Below are 22,489 nucleotides of genomic sequence, written 5' to 3' on the forward strand. Positions count from 1 at the left end.
AGCAGACCTCATACAAAATTGGTAGACGGATCGGACAAGCTCATGCATACTTCTTATCAGCGTGTCGCCTCCGGTCTTAAATAGTTCAGCGGGCAACTCATCGGCTTCTGCTGCCTTGTTGTTTTTCAGTTTGGATCTCATTCTGACAAAGCGGTAGAATAGGTTAGTTTGAAAAGAGGGTGCGGATAATAATCCGCCTCATGCAACTATGGACATATACCTAAGCCAGTTATGAGTAGGAGCTAAACATTCTACATCATCATCACGGATTGGTTCTGAGCTATATTCTTCGCCGCCAACGTTGGCTACTAGCAGTTAGGTAAAATATTTTTATACCCTCCACCATAGAATGGGAGTACACTTATTTCGTCATTCGGTTTGTAACTCCTCGAAATGGTCTTCTAAGATCCCATAAAGTACATAAATTCTGGATCGTCATGACATTTTAAGCCGATCTAGACATGGCCGTACGTCCATCCATCTTCCGTCCGTCAGTCCTCCGTCAGTCTGTCGAAAGCACACTATCTTTCAGAGGAGTAAAGCTAGCCGCTTGAAATTTTGCAAAAATATTTCTTATTAGTGTAAGTCGATTGGAATTGTAAATGGGCCATATCGGTCAATGTTTTGAAAATCGCTGCCATATAAACCGATCTTGGATTTTGATTTCATGAGCCACTAGATGGCGCAATTCTTATCCGATTTGGCTGAAATTTGACATGACATGTTTTGTTATGACTTCTAATAACTGTGGGCCATATCGGTTAATGTTTTGAAAATCGCTGCCATATAAACCGATCTTGGATTTTGACTTCATGAGCCACAAGATGGCGCTATTCTTAACCGATTTGGCTGAAATTTGGCATGACATGTTTTGTTATGACTTCTAATAACTGTGAAAAATATGGTTTAAATCGGTCCATAATATGATGTAGCTGCCATATACACCGATCTGGGATATTAACTTCTTAAGCCTCTAGAGGGCGTACAACGGCTTCTCTCAAGACTTTCAACATATATGTCAAATATGGTCTGAATCGGTCAATAGCCTGATACAGCTCAACTATAAACCGATCTCCCAATTTAAATTCTTGAGCCCTTAAAGGGCTTAATTCTTATTCGAATTAAGCCCTTTAAGGGAATAAGAATAAGAATTAAGCCCTTTAAGGGCAATTCTTTTCTTTTAACCTTTGTTTGCCAAAAAAAGAGATACCTCGACAAAGATTCGGTTCGTTGAACTTAGCCCGCTTTTACTTGTTTTACATATCCTCAGCACACTGTTTGTATCAGTTACCAGTTTTCCTTCATTGCCTCTGCAGGAGGATGAGCCTGCACAAAGCCCTCGGTTTAATGTTTGATTCTTTGGTAGAATGTCTGGACTTCATTCTGACTCCTATACGTCTCAATTCGTTCACACTCACGTCTTTTTATTTTCATCTTCTTTCTGGGGAATACACGTTTTTCCTCCCTACTTTCTCCCGGTACCTCTCCACATGAACTGATTGCTTTGAATGCAACATTCTTGATTTCAATAGCATTTTGACACTTTTGGTCGTACCATGGATTTCTTGGGGGGAGGCTTCTGGTACCCAAGGAAACATTTCATATGGAGTGGGCAATGATTTGCCAATGTGCCGTTATACAATCAAGGCAAGGAGTGTCTTTATCAAACATTTTTGGACAATTGAGTGAAGTATGCCATTGGTAGGCCACTGTAGCGTAGAGGTTAGTATGTCCGCCTACGATGCTAAACGCTTGGGTTCGAATCCTGGCGAGAACATCAGAAAAGATTTTTCATCGGAGGTTTCCCGTCCTAATGCTGGCGACATTTATGAGGTACCATGCCATGTAAAAACTTCTCTCCAAAAGAGATATAGCTCTGCGGCACGCCGTTCGGACTCGGCCATAGAAAGGAGTTCCCTTATCATTGAGCCTAAAACTTGAATCGGACAGCACTCAATGATATGTGAGAAGTTAGTTGAATGTTCATGGGCAAATTTGTGTTTGCAACCATTATCGGATAAAATGTGGTGGAGGCTATATTTTCTGACTGTGGAACCAAAGATATTTCTTCCCTATCTTCGCTGCTTTGATGGGGCAGCGATCGTATTCTCTCTCTCTCTATGCGATCGTGCAAAATATCCTTAGTCTTCTTGTTCTTGGCTTCTGTCGATGCATTGACAAAAATAAGGCTGGTGTTAACAAATTTGGCTTTTATGTTGGACTGTGGCTGGCCTATCATGCACCGAAGTAAACCTGGAGACAAGGTGGTTCAGTCTCCGACTAACCACAAATCCACAGCCAAATTCATGCCTCTTGTTATGGCAGCTATAGCATTGTTCGTCACCATTTGGTGTTGTTGTGACGCCATTCTCGATCCATAGCACTTCCTGTAAGGCACTTCCTGTACTTCTGCATAAAGAATCCAGACATTTCAGGAGTAACACCGCAGAACATGGTTCTTTTTTCATTTACGTGGATCGTCAAGTAGGCGAGCCCATTTCCGGACCCAAAGTCTACAATCGGAACTTTTGGAGATGTCATGGAGTTAGTAGAGGCAGCTAGCCAAAAGAAATTATTATTCCAGAACAGTTATCCTTTTGGCTACACTGGATGTAGGAAAAGCATTCAAAAGCCTCAGATGATCTGACGAAGAGCATTCAGGGAGCATTTTAATGTACTGGCGTATCTGATGAAAATGATGCATGTCTGCATAACTCTGTGATAGGGTGGTGGATAGGCGAAAGCTTATCAGATATGATGGGTACCGCAGAAATAAAATATGCGGGGCGAACAACAACAAATTAGCACAAACTGGGGGTGTCCCGATTGCTCGAATACGAACATGAACACGATGGGACCATGCAATAGTGTCAGCAGCGGATGATCCAAAGGAATAGCCAACGGCGGCGCTCGCAGATCTTCCAAAGTTTTACCATAAAGAAAGCCCGGTCTAGCGGTTAGCTGGCAGCCCCAGTACTAGGTTTCCGATACGATGGTCCAATTCAATCTAAAGAAACAAAATTACGGAAATAACAGAATACTGAGTTATGATTTTTAGAAGAGCGAAAATTTTGAATCACATCAGAAGTAACGCAGAACTCCGTATTGAGACCGGATATTTTGAATATTACTATGAGATTCTGCCTACTGAGACGCCCGACGAATTCAAAGGACAAAAAATGGGTAAAGAACTGGCTGAACTCTTACCGTTTGCAGATGGAGCTGGCCTTCTTTACGACAAGGAACATGATATACCGTATACAAGTATATCGTAGAGGACAAACAATACGTCGATCCAATATTTAGAAATCCAACTGGATAAGAAAGCTTACTTAGGCGAAACAAATTCTGCATGGGACAACAAATGTCGCGAACCTAACGGAGCAACTCAGTCGACTGATAGCTAACACTGAAAATAGTTAGGCCTCATTTAACACCGAACATGGTTAGGCCTCTCCCGAGCAATCGCAGACTTCTATGCAAATTGTAAATTTGCCAATGACCATTCCGTTTAGGAATAGGGTCAAACTTCTCACATATCAATGAGTGCTGACTGATTTTCAGGTCAATGATAAGGGGCCTCCTTTTTATAGCCGAGTCCGAATAGGGTGCAGCAGTACGAAACCTCTTTGAGCGAGAAGTTTTTATACGGCATAGTACTTCACAAAAGTCGCCGCCAATATTAGGAGGGGGTAAGCACCGCTGCAAGTCTTTTATGGTGTTCTCGCCAGGATTCGAAACCAGGCTTTCAGCACTATAGACGGACATGCTAATCTCTGCGTTAGGATGGCCTCCTCCTATATGGCAGCGAAAAATAGGGCCATGCACTGCAGAAGGACACCGATTGAAATCCCATGTCCTCGGTACATTGGACGGCGGGCTTAAGGGTTATATAATTCCATCGAATAATGATGCAGACCGGATTCTAGCCAGAGTATGAAACCAGGCGTTCAGCGTCATAGGCGGACGTGCTAATCTCTGCGGTACGATGGCATCCCACAACGAAAAATTGGGCCATACACTGCAAAAGGAACACCGATTGAAAACCCTTTTCTTCAGTTCATTGAACGGCTAACTTAAGGGTTTTATCATTCCACCGAAAAATGGCGCAGACCACAGTCACTAATCGGCTACTTTAGAGCTATAGGTAATAAGGCGTTCAGCGTCATAGGCGGACATGCTAATCTCTGCTCTACGATGGCCTCCCGCAATGAAAAATTGGGACATACACTGCAGAATGAACACCTATTGAAATCCCTTTTCTACGGTTCATTGAATGGCGGACTTAAGGGATATATCATTCCACCGAATAATGGCGTAGACCACAGTCACTCGGCTACTCTACTCGGCTACTCTACTCGGCTACTCTACTCGGCTACTCTACTCGGCTACTCTACTCGGCTACTCTACTCGGCTACTCTACTCGGCTACTCTACTCGGCTACTCTACTCGGCTACTCTACTCGGCTACTCTACTCGGCTACTATACTCGGCTACTATACTCGGCTACTCTACTCGGCTACTCTACTCAGGTTACTCTACTCGGATACTCTACTCGGCTACCTTAGAGCTATAGGTTATAGGGCCAGCCAAGCTCTATATTCTAAGATGAAAGTGAGAGAATTTCAACCGTACAATACATGGCCCGTACGAAAAGAGTTGGTAACAAATTTGGCTTAATGGGAGCCGAGAGGGGCCGACACAACGACTTATCCCGGAGCACCCACAGTAACAGTTTAGCCCAACCCACAATTTTGAAAACTACGAGATTTTTGACAAAAAGTGCTGGTAACGCCAATGAGTGCTCAGGAATAAAATGAACCCGCCCTCAAAGTCCATGTCTTTGCAAAAAGCCTCAAAGGATTACAGTGGCAACCCTTTTGGATTTGGCACTATCTCACTATGTCAGTGAATTATGCCAAGCAAGTGCGCGAATGTCTATCTTTAAATGTCCACGTTCTTCATGTTGAAGTTGGATAATTGAGTCCATTGATCTTTTTCGTCAGCTAAACGTGTGGTGATGGTGGAGGTGCTGCTTAGGCATTGAAAATCAATCGTGACTACCCAAACTCAAAGCAGTGCTGTGAAAGATGATGGTGCTGGGAGAAGTGCGTAAAGTTGTGAGTTGTGAATTGATTGTTGTTGCTGATGTTGTCGGTTGAGTTAAGCCATAATTTGGGAATATATTTGTTTGAATTTTGGTTGATGCCGGTTCCAATTTATGGTCACAACCAGATACAGCCACTCATTTACTCACCGAAAACCTAGCACTATTTTCTTCATTCTGTGCAGGCCAATGGCAATTGTTGTCGTTGTTTTCCACAATTACAAGATTTCTAGTCTTTCGGCAAGTAGACAGACAGACATCCACATCTATACTCACGTATCTAACTATGATTGAAATCAAAATGCATTTTATTTGCTCTTACACACATTTAGGTGATTTCTTCTTTCCAACTGTCATATAGCCCCATAGCCATAACCAAAGTAAACGTTGGCCGAATGTTGGCGTAAACATAATTCGTTTACTGCTGCAGTTCGGCAGTGTTTGAGTAAAAAATGTGCGTGCCACCATGCTACTTGAGGCGTTATGCTGGCATAGTGGATAGGCAAACTTTTGATTTCCCTCATCCTTTGGCGAATGAAAATCTTGCTGCCCCGAGTATTCGACAGCATACGATTTTGAAAATTGTTTATGATCTGAAAATTGTGGACGTCGTTGCAAAATGTTGGCTAAAACATAATAAAGTTGGCAGCCACAAAACGTGATTGGAATAACATATCACCAAACGAATAAATCGGGTGAATAAAAAACAAACAAACAAACAGTAACAATGACACAAACAAATTTAATTAAAAAATGATTGCGGTTGCAAGATTTTCAAATTGAAAGAATTTAATTGTAATTTTTATTGCCGAAATGTTTAAGAATTTAAATTTTCGATGTTTTTGTCTATAACGTGGGATTGTTGAGTGCAAAATTAAGTGTTCGATGGCAAAAGTGACCACCATAAATGACTATTGCGGAGGCCGACTGAGGACCCGTCTATGCAGACGATGTAATAATACTTCTTAGGGCTAAGTATTCCAACCAGCTTTGCAGAAGGGCCGAAAGCGTCTTGCATATGACTGGGCTAGAGCCAGGGATTCTCAATGTTAACCCAGAGAAGACTAAAATATGCCTGTTCATGAGGAAGACGAAGGTGGGACAATTTGACGCACTACGAACCCTCAATAAGACGGTTTCCATATCTGACAAGGTCAAATGTGTCACATTCAGGACCATACTGAGAAGGCTCACAGATATTGGGCGCTATATAGATGGGCTGTAGGCTCTAAATGGGGCCCGAAGCCGAGGATTGTGCACTGGCTGTACAGTAGCGTGATAAGACCAATACTTACATACGCTTCAGTAGTTTGGTGAACAGCTATGGAGAAAAAATTCAACATAAGGACCATATAACAGAGGCGGAGCGATGAGGACCACGCCCACTACGGCACTGGAGACTATTCGAGGTTTCCGACCTATTCGTTTACAGATTTTGTGTGAGGCACCCACTGTGGCTATGAGATTTAAGACGATGGGAGCAGCTCATACCATTGCGCTATAAACGAGGCGACGATAGGAAACCTGGAAGGAATGGAAGAGGTTTCCGATCGATACCTGCCAGCGGCACAGTCTTGGATTGACGGAGCCCTCGTATTGCCATCTGGAAGTCCATGTTACACGGATGGATCAAAGGTAGAGGACAGAGTGGGTCTGGGGATCTACATAGAAAACCCATGCACCTAGATTTGTTTTAGACTGCCTAACCATAATAGGGTCCTGCAGGCGGAGATCCGGCCGAGGACTTCGAGTATGAATACATTTACGGACAGCGCACAGGCCACAAGGGCAACAACAACCAGATCGGTAAGATCACGAAGAGTTCCGGGGTATAAGACGGAGATTATAGCTTTGTCTGAGGATGGCACGACCCGACTCGTTTGAGTGGCTGGCCATAGCGGAGTTACTGGGAATAATAAAGCAGACGATTTGGTGGCGAAGGCCATAGAACTGCCGTAAATAAGCTTGGTTAACCTGAAGCCTTTCGGGTAGACGCAGTCCAAGTTAAGGGTGTGGGCTACGAACGCATATTTAACACTGCGGAATAGCGAAACTGTCGGCAGGACGACGAAAAAATCGTATGGAGAGATCCGGATTTTGAGAAGACAAGGCTACTGAAAGAAAACAAGCAGGTCAGTTAAGCTTTCGGTATCAGGATATTTCAGGATACATTGGACTACGAGCTCGTTTATGCCTGTGGTAAAGATGATGAGAAGCATTTTTTATGTCATTACCGGCTTTCGCGGTTAAAAGACAATAGCGCTTAGGTGGGCATACAATACCAAAAATTAACCAACTTAGGGGCGTGCTATGGAAAACTGCCGCCAATAGACTTGGTTAACCCGTAGACTTTCGGTGAAAATCCTGTGGGGAGATCCAGATCGTGAGAAGACGATGCTATTACTGAAAGGAAGGAAGAAGGAGGACGGTATCATAACTGGACACATAGGACTTGGACCTCGCTTATGCTAAATCGATGCGGCAAGTGATAGCATGTGGGGAGGATGATGTGAAGGTTGCGAATTTCCTATGTCATTGCCCGTTGTCTAACAGATACCGGCACTTAGGTGGGGACACAATACCAGACATTAACCAACTTAGGGGCGTGGCATGGAAAACAATTAAGGATTTTGTAAGTCGCACGGAATTCCTAACTTAGATTTTCTTTTTCGTTGTTACTTTTTTAGTATTTAGAGTGCACAACAAGCCGATTACTTCAATAGCTTAGGTGTATATCCATAGTGGCATGGGGTGGATTAATACCCGCACCCTTTTTTCAACCTATACTCACCTACCTTAGCTGCTGCTGACGAAGTACTTTTTGAGCTCCGTCCTTCTCCGCTGGCGCACACCTTGAGCACAGTCAAACCGGATGACCCACCCACACATGGCTTGTCGGGTCCCGTGTTTATGCCTTCTCTCCCATATTTCGATCGTGGCTGGGGGATTTTCAATCTTCTGAAATCCTCCCGACCTTGACGATGTAGTCGATGGCTCCTCAAGTGATTAGCAACAACTGCTGAGTCGTCTTATGATTTTTCAAACTCATCGCTTCTATAGACCTTCAGTTTCAACTTGTTGAATCCGTAGGATACAACTCCTTCAGACTTGTTGAGGTCTGTGAGACAGCTGGAGTACAAGCTGGAGACAATCTACCAATCTTCCAGTCAGTGGTTGAAAGATTGGGATTACACTCCCTTTAACTCTCAAGTATATATTCAAGACCTGAGGGAATCCTGGGTATCCAAGCGTGCGCCATTGTTTGGAAAGTAATATTTTCCCTCTTGACTCAATCCAGTGCTACTCATGTTTTTTTGATTCTATCTCTCTGCCTTGCATTTTTAGTTTCTTTAGTCATGAAGATTTTTTATGATTGATTCCCTCCATTAGGTAAAACGAAAGAATTTCTCAAATCTACATTCGTCCAACCTTTTGCACCTATGCCCACTTACACTTCACTCAACATTTTGTGATATGCGGCCCTGTAATTTGCCTATCTGTCCGAAGCGATTCCAAGTGATTTGTGACGGCATATCACTTTTACCGATTTGTGACGTTTTCACAGCGAGATGGAAAAGTCAAAAAATTAAATAAAATTAATGTTCGCTTATGGAATTTTTGAAATGGTATCCACTGCCGCCGGGCATGTGTATGCCAGTCAACGAACAGTTGCCTGTAATGTCAGCATTATTTAAATTTATTGCCCGTGCAAAAATTCAAGAGTTCTGTGAATAACGACGAAAAATTCAAGAGGTATTTTGTTGTTGTTGATTTTCTTAGGAAAACTAGACTTGGCAAATTAGTTTGTGAATGGTGGGCTTTGATGGTTTTCTAGAAATCTCAGCTTTAGACATTTTGCACGCGGTTTCTTTCGGCCATTGGGAGGGGGCGCTTTTGGGCGGGGGGGATCTAAGAAACTAGGGTCACACCTATGTACGCTGCGCTGGTTTCTTTATTTTGGTACCATTCGAATACAAATGAGTGCCGTGACACTTGAAACGGTTGGCGGTATCGGTGTTGCTGCATGGAGTGCACCAGTTGCATGTGGCGCTAATTTGTTGCAATTTAAACATTTTTTCACCAACAATTGGTCTCAGTCTTGGGGGAGTGGAAGAAAAATTTCCATTTGGTCAATGTATTCCATTTTTACTTTACCGTTTTAGATTTGATTTTTATACCCTCCACCATAGGATGGGGGTATATTCGTTTTATCATTCCGTTTGCAACACATCGAAATATCCATTTCCGACCCTATAAAGTAAATATATTCTTGATCAGCGTAAAAATCTAAAACGATCTAAACATGTCCTTCCGTCTGTCCGTCACGCTACAGTCTTTAAAAATAGACATATTGAGCTGAAAGTTTGCACAGATTCTTTTTTATACCTTCCACCATAGGATGGGGGGTATACTAATTTCGTCATTCTGTTTGTAACTACTCGAAATATTCGTCTGAGACCCCATAAAGTATATATATTCTTGATCGTCGTGACATTTTATGTCGATCTAGCCATGTCCGTCCGTCCGTTCGTCCGTCTGTCCATCCGTCCGTTTGTCGAAAGCACGCTAACTTTCGAAGGGGCAAAGCTAACCGCTTGTAATTACGCATAAATATTTCTTATTAATGTAGGTGGGTTTGGATTTTTAATGGGCCATATCGGTCCATGTTTTGATATAGCTGCCATATAAACCGATCTTGGGTCTTGATTTCTTGAGCCTCTAGAGGGTGCAATTCTTATCCGATTGGAATGAAATTTTGCACTACGTGTTTTGTTATGATATCCAACAACTATGCCAAGTATGGTTTAAATCGGATGATAACCTGATATAGCTGCCATATAAACCGATCTTGGGTCTTGACTTCTTGAGCCTCTAGAGGGCGCAATTCTTATCCGATTGGAATGAAATTTTGCACGACTTTTTTTGTTATGATGTCCAACAACTTTACCGAGTATAATTCAAATCGGATGACAACCTGATATAGCTGCCATATAAACCGATCATGGATCTTAACTTCTTGAGCCTCTACAGGGCGCAATTCTTATCCGTTTGGAATGAAATTTTGCACGACTTGTTTTGCTATGATATCCAACAACTTCACCAAGTATGGTTCAAATCGGATGATTACCTGATATAGCTGCCATATAAACCGATCTTGGGTCTTGACTTCTTGAGACTCTAGAGGGCGCAATTCTCATCCGATGTGACTGAAATTTTTCACATAGTGTTTTGGTATTACTTCCAACCACTGTGTTAAGTATGATTCAAATCGGTTATGGTATAGCTGTCATATAAGCGGATCTTTGGTCTTGACTTCTTGAGCCTCTAGAGGGCGCAATTCTCATCCGATTTGACTGAAATTATGCACGAAGTATTTCGTTATAATATTCAACAACTGTGCCAAGTATGGTTCAAATCGGCTCATAGCCTGATATAGCTGTCATATAAACCGATCTGGGGACTTGACTTCTTCAGCTTCTAGAGGGCGCAATTCCCATCCGGTTTGGCTGAAATTTTGCATGACGTATTTTATTATAACTTTCAACAACTGTGCCAAATAGGGTTCACATCGGTTAATAACCTGATATAGCTGCCATATAAACCGATCTTGGGTCTTGACTTCTTGAGCCTCTAGGGTATTATTGGCCGATTAGGCTGAAATTTTCTACGACAGATCCTCTCGTGACCATCAACATACAGCTCCCATATAAATCGATCTCTCTATATTACTTCTTGAGCCCCCAAGAGGCGCAATTCTTATTCGAACTGGCTGACATTTTACACAGGTCTCCAACATATAATTTAATTGTGGTCCGAACCGGACCACATATTGACATCGCTCTAATAGCAGTGCAAATCTTTTCTTTTATCCTTTTTTTGCCTAAAAGTGATGCCGGGTAAAAAACTCGACAAATGCGATCCATGGTGGGGGGTATATAAGATTCGGCCCGGCCGAACTTGGCATGCTTTTACTTGTTTGTCTATAAGCTCGTTAAGTTCGAAGATGGGCTATATCGGATTATATTTTGATATGGCCCCCATATAGACCGATCCGCCGATTAAGGGTCTAAGGCCCATAAAAGCCACATTTATTACCCGATTTTGCTGAAATTCGGTACAGGGAGTTACGACAGGCCCTTCGACATCTTTCAATTTGACTCAGATTGGCCAGATTTGGATATAGCTGCCATATAGACCGATCCCTCGGTTTAAGATTTAAGATTTTGGGCCCATAAAAGGCGATTATTTATCCGATGTCGCCGAAATTTGGGACAGTGAGTTAAGTTAAGTTCCTCGAAATACTCCTGCAATATGCCTCAGATCGGTCCAGATTTGGATACAGCTACGATATATACCGATATCTCGATTTAAGGTTTTGAACCCATAAAAGGGGCATTTATTGTCCGATGTCGAAATTCGGGACAGTGAGTAATGTTAAGCCCCTTGATATATTTCTGCAATATGGCACAGTTCGGTCCAGATTTGGATAAAGCTGCCATATAGACCGATCCTCCGATTTAGGGTCTTAGGCCCACAAAAGCCATATTTATTATCCGATTTTGCTGAAATTTGGGACAGTGTGTTGTGTTAGGCCCTTCGACATTTTTCTTAAGTGTGGCCTAGTGGGTTCAGATTTGGATATAGCTGCCATATAGACCGATCTCTGGATTTAAGGTTTTGGGCCCATAAAAGGGGCATTTATTATCGGATGTCGCAGAAATTTGGGACAGGGGGTTATGCCCAGCCCCTTGGTATACTTCTGCAATATGGCACAGATCGGTTCAGATTTAAATATAGCTGCCATATAGACCCATCTCTCGATTTAAGGTTTTGGGCCCATAAAAGACGCATTTATTGTCCGATTTCGACGAAATTTGGGACAGTGCGTTGTGTTAGGATCTTCAACATTTTTCTGCAACTTGGCTCAAATCGGTCCAGATTTGAATGTAGCTGACATATCTCGATATTAAGTCTTGGGCCTATAAAAGGCGTATTTATAATCCGATTTCACTGAAATTTGACACAGTGACTTATGTAAAGCTTTTCGACATCCGTGTCGTGCTTTGAGGCACAAGGTATGCATTTTTCACCGGATTTTGACGAAAGGTGGTTTACATATATGTGGGAGGTGGTGGGTATCCAAATTTCGGCCCGGCCGCACTTAACGCCTTTTTACTTGTTTTTGTTTCTTTTTTGGGGGTTCTATTGAATTTCTTTTCTTCGCAATTCGATTTGAATTTCGAACTGCTGTGTTGTCATAAATTTGCATTTAACAAGTGCGTGCCTAACAATTGTGTCAAAAATGGTTGATTTTGAGCAGTGCGCCCACATTAGTCAAATTGGCAGTTAGACAAAAGTCCAAGCCAAGGGGCCGCTACAAACTAAACAGTCGCCATACGACAGCCAGCCTTCTGGCTAAGCAATTGGTGATTGTGGCCCCTGACTTTTGGGCGGCCTACTGATTGGCTTAGTCAACATATCACTCATTAACAATCGTGTTAATGCAAATTATCTTCACCTGTTGAACTCCTGCGATTGGAGGGAAAATTGTCACCATTATGCTGGTGATGTAATGCAATACAGAAACAGTAGCGAGCATTGAAATGACGAAATTGAGAAATATGAGTTTGATATCAAGGCATATCCTTTTTAAGGACGACGAAAACAAGCGGCCCACAGTTTTCCATTCAAAAGAATTTTCCAATTTTTTCTCAAACTCAAGGACTTTGTTTGCAGATTTGTCGTTTATTGTACTCAATTGATTTTTTTTGTATACTTTTTAGAACCCTATCAACTCTGCCAATGCTACGACTATTGAATTGAATTGAGACATTTTAAAATCCATTTTCAATTTGCATGTCGTCATAAGCAAAAGGAGATAAGGTTTTATGGAATTGCATCTCGCATGAATGTTTATTTGCAAAAAAAAAAAAAAAAAACTTCAAAATGTGTAATTAAATTTGTTGCCATTTTAAAGTGTTTGTTGCCTTTTTTCTCTCTCTCCCTCAAACATCTTAAAGTGTCTGAGTTGCAAATGGTTTTTTTATTCGTTTTTGTTTCTGTCAAAATGGGCTTCATTCATTTTCCACCACTATTTCGGTGTGGGTTTCTATTTCAGTAGTACTGCTGCTGCTGCTGATGGTGGTGTTAGACAAAATTTAAATCGAATTTAGAAGCCGCTTAATGGGTTTCCATTCTTAGCTACTAGCCATAAACTTTGTTAAAATACAGATGCAAAAGTTATTTCATGTTGCCTTTCAGTTTTTTTTTTTAATATTTTCCGCTCGATTTCTTACGCAATTAACGTTTCGTTATTGGTAGTTCATAGATAAATTTTAGGCAAATTGTAAATGCTGACATTTCAACAAGCCATAAACAATTTAAATGATGTCTCATAATGGATTCAGTTTTGTGTAAAACATTTCATAAAATTTGAATATTTTCTTAAAAAAAAAAACATGAGTTATGCTCCCCACCTTCTGTTTGTGTTGTTCATGATAGCTGCTGGGTGATCAGTTAGTTAGTGAAGTTTGTGGGAAACAGTGATGTCAACTTTGAGAAAATGGAATGCAGCGTTTAAAAATCCTACGCCATGAGTTAGGGTTTACTAACTTCGTCATTCAGTTTGTAAGAGGTTAAGGTTAAGTAAGAGTGGCAGTCCTTTAGAGACGCACTTAGTCAATTTTAAGTCAATTGTGATATCACAGCAGCGACAGAAGGAGGCCTCTGATAGGAATCGAACCCACGACCACCGCAGTGGCAATTCGTGCGTGATACCGGCTCGGCTATCAGCTCGGCTATCAGCTCGGCTATCAGCTCGGCTATCAGCTCGGCTATCAGCTCGGCTATCAGCTCGGCTAACGGCACGGCTACCAGCTCGGCTATCAGCTCGGCTAACGGCTCGGCTACCGGCTCGGCTACCGGCTCGGCTACCGGCTACCGGCTCGGGATAGTGAGTTAGGTAATGTCCTTCGACATACTTCTACAATATGGCACAGATCGGTCCAGATTTGGATATAGCTGCCATATAGACTGATCTCTCGATTTAGGGTCTTAGGCCCATAAAAGCCACATTTATTATCCGATGTCGCCGAAATTTGGAACAGTGAGTTAAGTTAAACCCCTTGATATCCTTCTTCAATAAGACACAATCGGTCCAGATTTGGATATAGCTGCCATATAGACCGATCTCTCGGTTTTAGGTTTTGGGCCCATAAAGGCCACATTTATTATCCGATTATGCTGAAATTTGGGACAGTGAGTTGTGTTAAGCCCTTCGACATACTTCTGCAATATGGCACAGATCAGTCCAGATTTGGATATAGCTGCCATATAGACCGATCCCACGATTTAAGGTTTTGGGGCCATAAAAGGCGCATTTATTGTCCGCTGTCGCTGAAATTTGGGACAGAGAGTTAGATTAAGCCCTTCCACATACTTCTGCAATATGACACAGATCGGTTCAGATTGTTGTTTTAGGATCTTCGACATCCACCTTTAATTTGACTCAAATCGGTCCAGATTTGAATATAGCTTCCATAAGGACCGATCTCTCGATTTCAAGTTTTGGGCCCATAAAAGGCGCATTTATTGTCCGATGTCGCCGAAATTTGGTACAGAGAGTTAGGTTAAGCCCTTCGACATACTTCTGCAATATTGCACAGATCGGTCCAGAGTTGAATATATTGGGTTGCCCAAAAAGTAATTGCGGATTTTTTAAAAGAAAGTAAATGCATTTTTAATAAAACTTAGAATGCACTTTAATCAAATATACTTTTCTTACACTTTTTTTCTAAACCAACCTAAAAGTGACAGCTGATAACTGACAGAAGAAAGAATGCAATTACAGAGTCACATGCTGTGAAAAAATTTGTCAACGCCGACTATATGAAAAATCCGCAATTACTTTTTGGGCAACCCAATAGCTGCCATATTGACCGATCTCTCGATTTAAGGTTTTGGGTTTATAAAAATCGCATTTATTGTTCGTTGTCGCCAAAATTTGAGACAATGAGTTGTGTTAGGATCTTCGACATCCTTCTTGAATATAGCTCCCGTATAGATCAATCTCTCGATTTAAGGTTTTGGGGCCATAAAAGGCGCGTTTATTTTCCGATTTCGCCGTAATTTGGAACAGTGAGTTGTATTAGGCTCTTTGAGAGTTTTCTGCAACTTGGCCCAGAGCTTTGATTAGGAAATTTGTTATCGTGACAAAATAAAGCAAAAAATTCTCTTAAAACACTGCTTTACTTATCCCGAAATCTTCTGCTTTCACGCACTTATTGGGACTATTAATTTGTAAATTTTTCTTACTCTCAAACGATAGGCCGCCATTGGCTAGATGCTGAATTTATATGCAACGATTTGATTTAAAAGTTGTTGAATGTCGTTTTTTTTATTACTGAGTTATTGTTGCATACGAGTATATGCTGTAAATCCAAAAAAACATGGAGGCCTAAACCCATTGACAGTGTACAGACAGACAATCGGAGGGACGACGGACACCCATTAACGGCAGGCAAATGCTTAGACCGATCAATGGCTACACAGACAAATAGACATTACACAGCCAGCTTCAAGACAGACCTTGAACCTATTCTATAATGTTTTGCTAAGATTTTTCGCCATTATTGTAAACTTCACGCAACACGCAATAGGCTGAAAATGATTTGTTGCGTTTGTGTGTTTCCAACCAACCAACTTTAACAAATCAATGGAATATTTTGATTTTTGAGTGCAGCATGTAATAGTCAATACAATGGTTGTGAAAAGTTAAACATATCGATGTTGTAGCTAACCAATTTAGTAAAGGGAGCGAAAATTTTAACCCAATTGCTTTTATAGAGCAAAATACACAAAAAAGACAAATCCTTCACTAGACTTTAAGAAAATCCTCTGCCTATTACTTTAACTTTTTGTACACCTTCTTTCCAATTTCTTTTTATGATTTTTATAGTAGCCTATTTTTTATTGATTTTCCCCATCTAATATTGAACTTTTTTCATTCTTTTCTTTTACAGTTTACGATAAACGTGTCATAACACGTTCCTGCTTCTATGAGGATGTGGATGACCCGGCAGATAAGTGTGCCCGCGACACCACTTCATCGTATGTGAAGACCATCTTTTGTGAGACTTGCAGTAGTGATGGCTGCAATGGTGTCTCAGGCCTTATGCCCTATGCAACGCTCTTGGGACTAACAGCTGTCATAGTGAACTTAATCAAATAAATTCGCATTGCAAGTGCAACGTCATTTGTCTATTGACGCCAACAGGCAGCTATGAGTTATGCTCCTGTGTAGCAAAATGCGCTTTAAATTGAATCTCTCTTTCTTTGGAAACAACATCATTGATAGTCCTTAAGTAAAATCACCAGAATTTTGTAAAAAAAAAAAAATAATTTTTTCATGCGCAACACTTATTCATATGGTAATTTCTGTTTTCATTTGTAGCAAGCTTTAATTAAAACTATTTATTTATATATCCTGATTGTGGAAGTCGAAGAAAATATGGTTTCATATCAAATTATTATTGTAGAGACACAAAAAGCTATTCCCTCATTGTAGAATATTTGTCACTCATTTAACTACACCCTATCACATTTTCTCAAAATGGCACCTAACAATTAGCATTTTTTTTTTGTACAATATCCGAAGTAAACTCATTGAAAAAAATGTCAACCGATCATGAATGTAATATTTTTAGTATTATTTTGTAAAGTTCAATAAAATATAAAAAAAAACGAGAAAGTCGTCTATTGTATTTTTTCATTGTGCTGGTAACAAATAAAACAAATTGTTCATAGTCATACCCTACAAAATTTGAATGCCAACCCAGCAAAAACTCTCATTACCAAATAACCAGAAAGGTAAGCTCATTCCAAATCTAGTAACTACTTATTTTTAGGCATCGTTTTTAGTTACTTTTACATGGTGATTTCCTAGGAGGAAAGTCCTTCCGTACAAGCATACCAGTAATTCAAAAATAAGTACTTATGCTTAAACATACAAGTTGTCAAAAAATAATGACATATTATCTTGGTTGAATGTTGCTAAAAAATAACTACTTAGGCTCAAACATGTTCGCGCCTTTCCCCACCACCACCTTCTTTCAATGCTCAGTTTCTTTGAAGAAGATATCTGAAGGCATGGCGGACCCTCCCCCTTACCCTAATTTTCAGAAACGCCAGATCTCGGAGATGGGTAGTGCGATTTAAACCAACTTCTGTGTGCTCTCATATATTGGGTTGCCCAAAAAGTAATTGTCGGTAATATAGTAGTAATATAGTCGGCGTTGACAAATTTTTTCAACGGCTTGTGACTCTGTAATTGCATTCTTTATTCTGTCAGTTATCAGCTGTTACTTTTAGCTTGCTTTAGAAAAAAAGTGCGCGAAATTTTGTTTACATTTGTTTGTTTGGCGTCAATTTTAAGATGGGTACCACATGTATTGAAAGAAATTCATTTAACAAACCGAATCAACGCTTGTGATATGCTCAACCAGCTCAAACCCCTTCAAAGACTGATATCCACCAAAAGAAGGTTATGCTGTCTGTTTGGTGGGATTGAAAGCGTGTGGTATATTTTGAGCTGCTTCCAAGGAACCAAGCGATTAATTCGGATGTTTACTGTCAACAATTGGACAAATTGAATACAGCCATCAAGGAGAAGCGACCAGAATTGGTCAATCGTAAAGGTGTCATATTCCACCAGGACAACGCTAGATTGCACACATCTTTGGTCACTCGCCAAAAACTGAGTGAGCTCGGCTGCGAACTTTTGATGCATCCACCATTGGACTACCATTTATTTCGATCTTTGCAGAACTCCTTAAATGGTAAAACTTCCGGCAATGATGAGGCTATAAAATCGCACTTGGTTCAGTTTTTTGCAGATAAAGGCCAGAAGTTCTATGAGCGTGGAATACTAAAATTGCCAGGAAGATTGCAAAAGGTTATCGAACAAAATGGCAATTATATATTTGATTAAAGTTCATTCTAAGTTTTATTAAAAATGTATTACTTTCTTTTAAAAAATCCGCAGTTACTTTTTAGGCAACCCAATAGTACCCTAAAAAAATTTTAGTATCCAAATTTTGGATAGGGTACCTAGGGGGGCTGCCCCATCCTAAAACCTACCACACATAAATTTAGACCAATCACTACAATATGGGACTCAAATGAAAGGTATTTAAGATAAGAAAACGTATCTGATATCCAATTGTCGGACCAAGTGCTAGGGGGACCACCCCAAGCTCCAAAACACCCCTAAATCGGACATATTTACCGACCATGACAATATGGGACTCAAATGAAAGGTATTTGCGAGTAGAATACGAATCTGATATCCAAATGTGGGACCACGTTTCTGGGGGTCCACCCCTTCCCTAAAACACCCCTCAAACTGGACTCATTTACTGATCATTAGAATAAGGGGCTTAAATAAAAGGTATTTGGGAGTAAAGCACGAATTTGATATCAATATTCGGGAAAAGTGTCTATGGGGCCACCCCACAACACCACCCAAATAGTAAGTATTTTCTGACTATTGCAATATGAGGCTCAAATAAGAGGGTTTTTAAAGTGCAACACGAATCCAATATATATATTTTCAAGGTCATCTCACTGAGTGGCCGCCCATCCCCCAAAACACCCCCAAGCCGGTCATGTTTGCCGACTATGGAAATATGGGACTCAAATTAAAGGTATGTGGGAGTAGACCACGTATCTGATATCAGAAGATTTACAATACCGTGTTCGAATATCGGACCAACAAAATGACTTTTAAATTTTTCATTTCTTTAAAATTACGCCTACAGCATGTGGAAGAAAAACAAGTTAAAAGGCGTTAAGTTCGGCCGGGCCGAACTTTGGATACCCACCACCTCGGGTATATAAAGGGTGATTTTTTTGAGGTTAGGATTTTCATGCATTAGTATTTGACAGATCACGTGGGATTTCAGACATGGTGTCAAAGAGAAAGATGCTCAGTATGCTTTGACATTTCATCATGAATAGACTTACTAACGAGCAACGCTTGCAAATCATTGAATTTTATTACCAAAATCAGTGTTCGGTTCGAAATGTGTTCATTCACCGTTCAGCGATGAGGCTCATTTCTGGTTGAATGGCTACGTAAATAAGCAAAATTGCCGCATTTGGAGTGAAGAGCAACCAGAAGCCGTTCAAGAACTGCCCATGCATCCCGAAAAATGCACTGTTTGGTGTGGTTTGTACGCTGGTGGAATCATTGGACCGTATTTTTTCAAAGATGCTGTTGGACGCAACGTTACGGTGAATGAACACATTTCGAACCGAACACTGATTTTGGTAATAAAATTCAATGATTTGCAAGCGTTGCTCGTTAGTAAGTCTATTCATGATGAAATGTCAAAGCATACTGAGCATCTTTCTCTTTGACACCATGTCTGAAATCCCACGTGATCTGTCAAATACTAATGCATGAAAATCCTAACCTCAAAAAAATCACCCTTTATGTAAACCACCTTTCATCCAAATCCGATGGAAATTGCATACCTTACGTTCCATAGCAGTTATATCGATATATGTTCCGATTTAGACCAAATAATAATAAGTACAGTAGCTATATCTAAATACAAACCGATCGGAACCATACACGACACGGATGTCGAAAAGCCTTACTTAAGTTACTGTATCAAATTTTAGAGAAATCGGATTGTAAATGCGCCTTTTTTGGGGCCTTGACTTTAAATCGAGATATCGTTGATACACGATATCGAGATACATGGCAGCTATATCCAAATCTGGACCGATTTGGGCCAAGTTGCAGAAAAATGTCGAAAAGCCTAACACAAAGCACTGTCCCAAATTTCGGACAATAAAAATCATCAAAACAAAATCGGACAATAAACGCGCCTTTTAAGGACTGAAAACCTTAAATCGAGAGATCGGTCTATATGACAGGTATATCCAAATCTGCACCGATTTGTGCCATATTGCAGAAGTATATCAGGGGGCGTAACTTAACTCTCTGTCCCAAATTTCGGCGACATCAGATAATAAATTAGGCTTTTATGGGCCTAGCACCCTAAATATGAGGATCGGTCTATATGACAGCTATATTCAAATCTAAACCGATCTGGACCAAATGGAAAAAAGAAGTTGAAGAGCCTAACACGACTCACTGTCTCAAATTTCAGCGAAATCAGACAAGAAATGCGCCTTTTATGGCCACAAAACCTATTGGGTTGCCCAAAAAGTAATTGCGGATTTTTTAAAAGAATGTAAATGCATTTTTAATAATACTTAGAACGAACTTTAATCAAATATACGTTTTTACACTTTTTTTCTAAAGCAAGCTAAAAGTAACAGCCGATAACTGACAGAAGAAAGAATGCAATTACAGAGTCACAAGCTGTGAAAAAAATTGTCAACGCCGACTATATGAAAAATCCGCAATTACTTTTTGGGCAACCCAATAAAACAGAGAGACCGGTCTATATACAAATCTGGACCGATTTGTGCCATATTGCAGAAGTATGTCAAGGGGCATAACTTTACTCACTGTCCCAAATTTCAGCGATATCGGACAATAAATGCGCCTTTCATGGGCCCAAAACTTTAAATCGAGAGTTCGATCTATATCGCAGCTATATCCAAATCTGAACCGATTTGTGCCGTATTGCAGAAGTATCTCAAGGGGCATAACTTTATTCACTGTCTCAAATTTCAGCGACATTGGACAATAAATGCGCCTTTTATGGCCCCTAAACCTAAAACCGAGAGACCGGTCTATATGGCAGCTATATCCAAATCTGGAGCGATCTGGGCCAAGCAAATGGAGGATGTCGAAGGGCTTAACACAACTCACTGTCCCAAATTTCAGCAAAATCGGATAATAAATGTGGCTTTTATGGGCCTAAGACCCTAAATCGGCGGATCGGTCTATATGGGGGCTATATCAAGATATAGTCCGATATAGTCCATCTTCGAACTTTACCTGCTTATGGACAAAATAATAAATGGACTGTTGCGTGATTTTAACAGACAGACGGACGGACATGTCTAGATCGTCTTAGATTTTTACGCTGATCAAGAATATATATACTTTATAGGGTCGGAAATGGATATTTCGATGTGTTGCAAATGGAATGACGAAATGGATATACCCCCATTCTTCGGTGGTGAGTATAAAAAACACATGCGTTGGAAGAGAACAGCTAGTGTGAAAGGTATCAAACTTGTGTTGGTGTCGTGTTTAGATAGCGGTGTATTCGATACAAGTACGACCTACCAATGTATGGCCCTTAAAGCCTCCACACCTAATATGGTTGAGGAGTCTTCTTACCATGATCATCATTAAGTTTGTCTCAAAAGAGATCGCATTTACTTTGAGGTCTCTATAGATTTAAAATATCTGAGAGTTGGTTTTAAATGGACCTATATCTGAATTTGAACTGATAATTCCCTACAAACCATGATTATTATGGTGTAAGGCTATGGAAAAGATATATCGTACTACGGAGCTCACGAAGGTTCAATGACTGCCCTGAGTTGGAATCACGGGTTTGGATGCGAACCTAAATGTTAAGCCTATGTTTGGCGTCCATATTGGGAACTGTACAACTAAGATTGCCCTTGGGCGAGGGAGCTACGCATGCTGATGGAAAGACCACAGTTCTTACCTAGGCTCTAAGAACGTGAGGCCTATGGGGCCTCGGTCTTCACTAATGGTTCAAAGATAGAGACAATGATGGGGGTTTTTAAGGTTGGGCATCTATTCGGATACACTCGTTATCGTCTGAGACTGCCAGACGAGTGTACGGTCATTGAGGCATATTTTGATACAGCTGCTATATAAACTGATCTTGGATCTTGACTTCTTGAGCCTCTAGAGGGCGCAATGGTAATCAATATTCAAACCGGACAAAGAACTTGACAAAAGCGGCCCGGCCGGCACGCTTTTACTTGTTTTAGTTACTAAACACACTAAAGTGCCGGGTCATAGCGGAGGACTGCCTTGAACAACGCATGTACCGGTCGGTAGGACGGCGAAAATGGGGTGATCCAGATTGTGTGAAGATAAGGTTATTACTGAAAGGAGGCAAGAAGGTGGGCGTATTTGATTGATTTAGTCCCTCGTCTTCATTCGTTGAGAAGGCTGGTGCAAAATTTCTAGATGTCTCATAGTCGAAGAGACAAGAAAATGAAAGTTGAGAGAAAAAAGGGTAAGGAAAGGAAAGGAAAGGAAAGGAAAGGAAAGGAAAAGGAAGAAAGGAAGAAGGAAAGGAAAGGAAAGGAAAGGAAAGGAAAGGAAAGGAAAGGAAAGGAAAGGAAAGGAAAGAAGGAAAGGAAAGGAAAGGAAAGGAAAGGGAAAGGAAAGGAAAGGAAAGGAAAGGAAAGG

General features: G+C 40.8%; 1 protein-coding gene across 1 annotated transcript in view; it reads left to right on the plus strand.

Annotated features, from left to right (window-relative positions):
- Positions 1-16,770, plus strand: part of LOC106096315 (uncharacterized) — a 63,856-nt gene extending 47,086 nt beyond the window's left edge. Inside the window, exon 3 of the mRNA XM_013264001.2 lies at positions 16,128-16,770. Within this exon, the coding sequence (XP_013119455.2) occupies positions 16,128-16,336 (209 nt within the window). The 3' untranslated portion in view covers positions 16,337-16,770. The remainder of the gene's footprint in view (positions 1-16,127) is intronic.
- The last annotated feature ends 5,719 nt before the right edge of the window (positions 16,771-22,489 follow it).

The sequence above is a fragment of the Stomoxys calcitrans genome, chromosome 3, assembly GCF_963082655.1.
Source record: "Stomoxys calcitrans chromosome 3, idStoCalc2.1, whole genome shotgun sequence".
NCBI classification, from domain to species: domain Eukaryota; kingdom Metazoa; phylum Arthropoda; class Insecta; order Diptera; family Muscidae; genus Stomoxys; species Stomoxys calcitrans.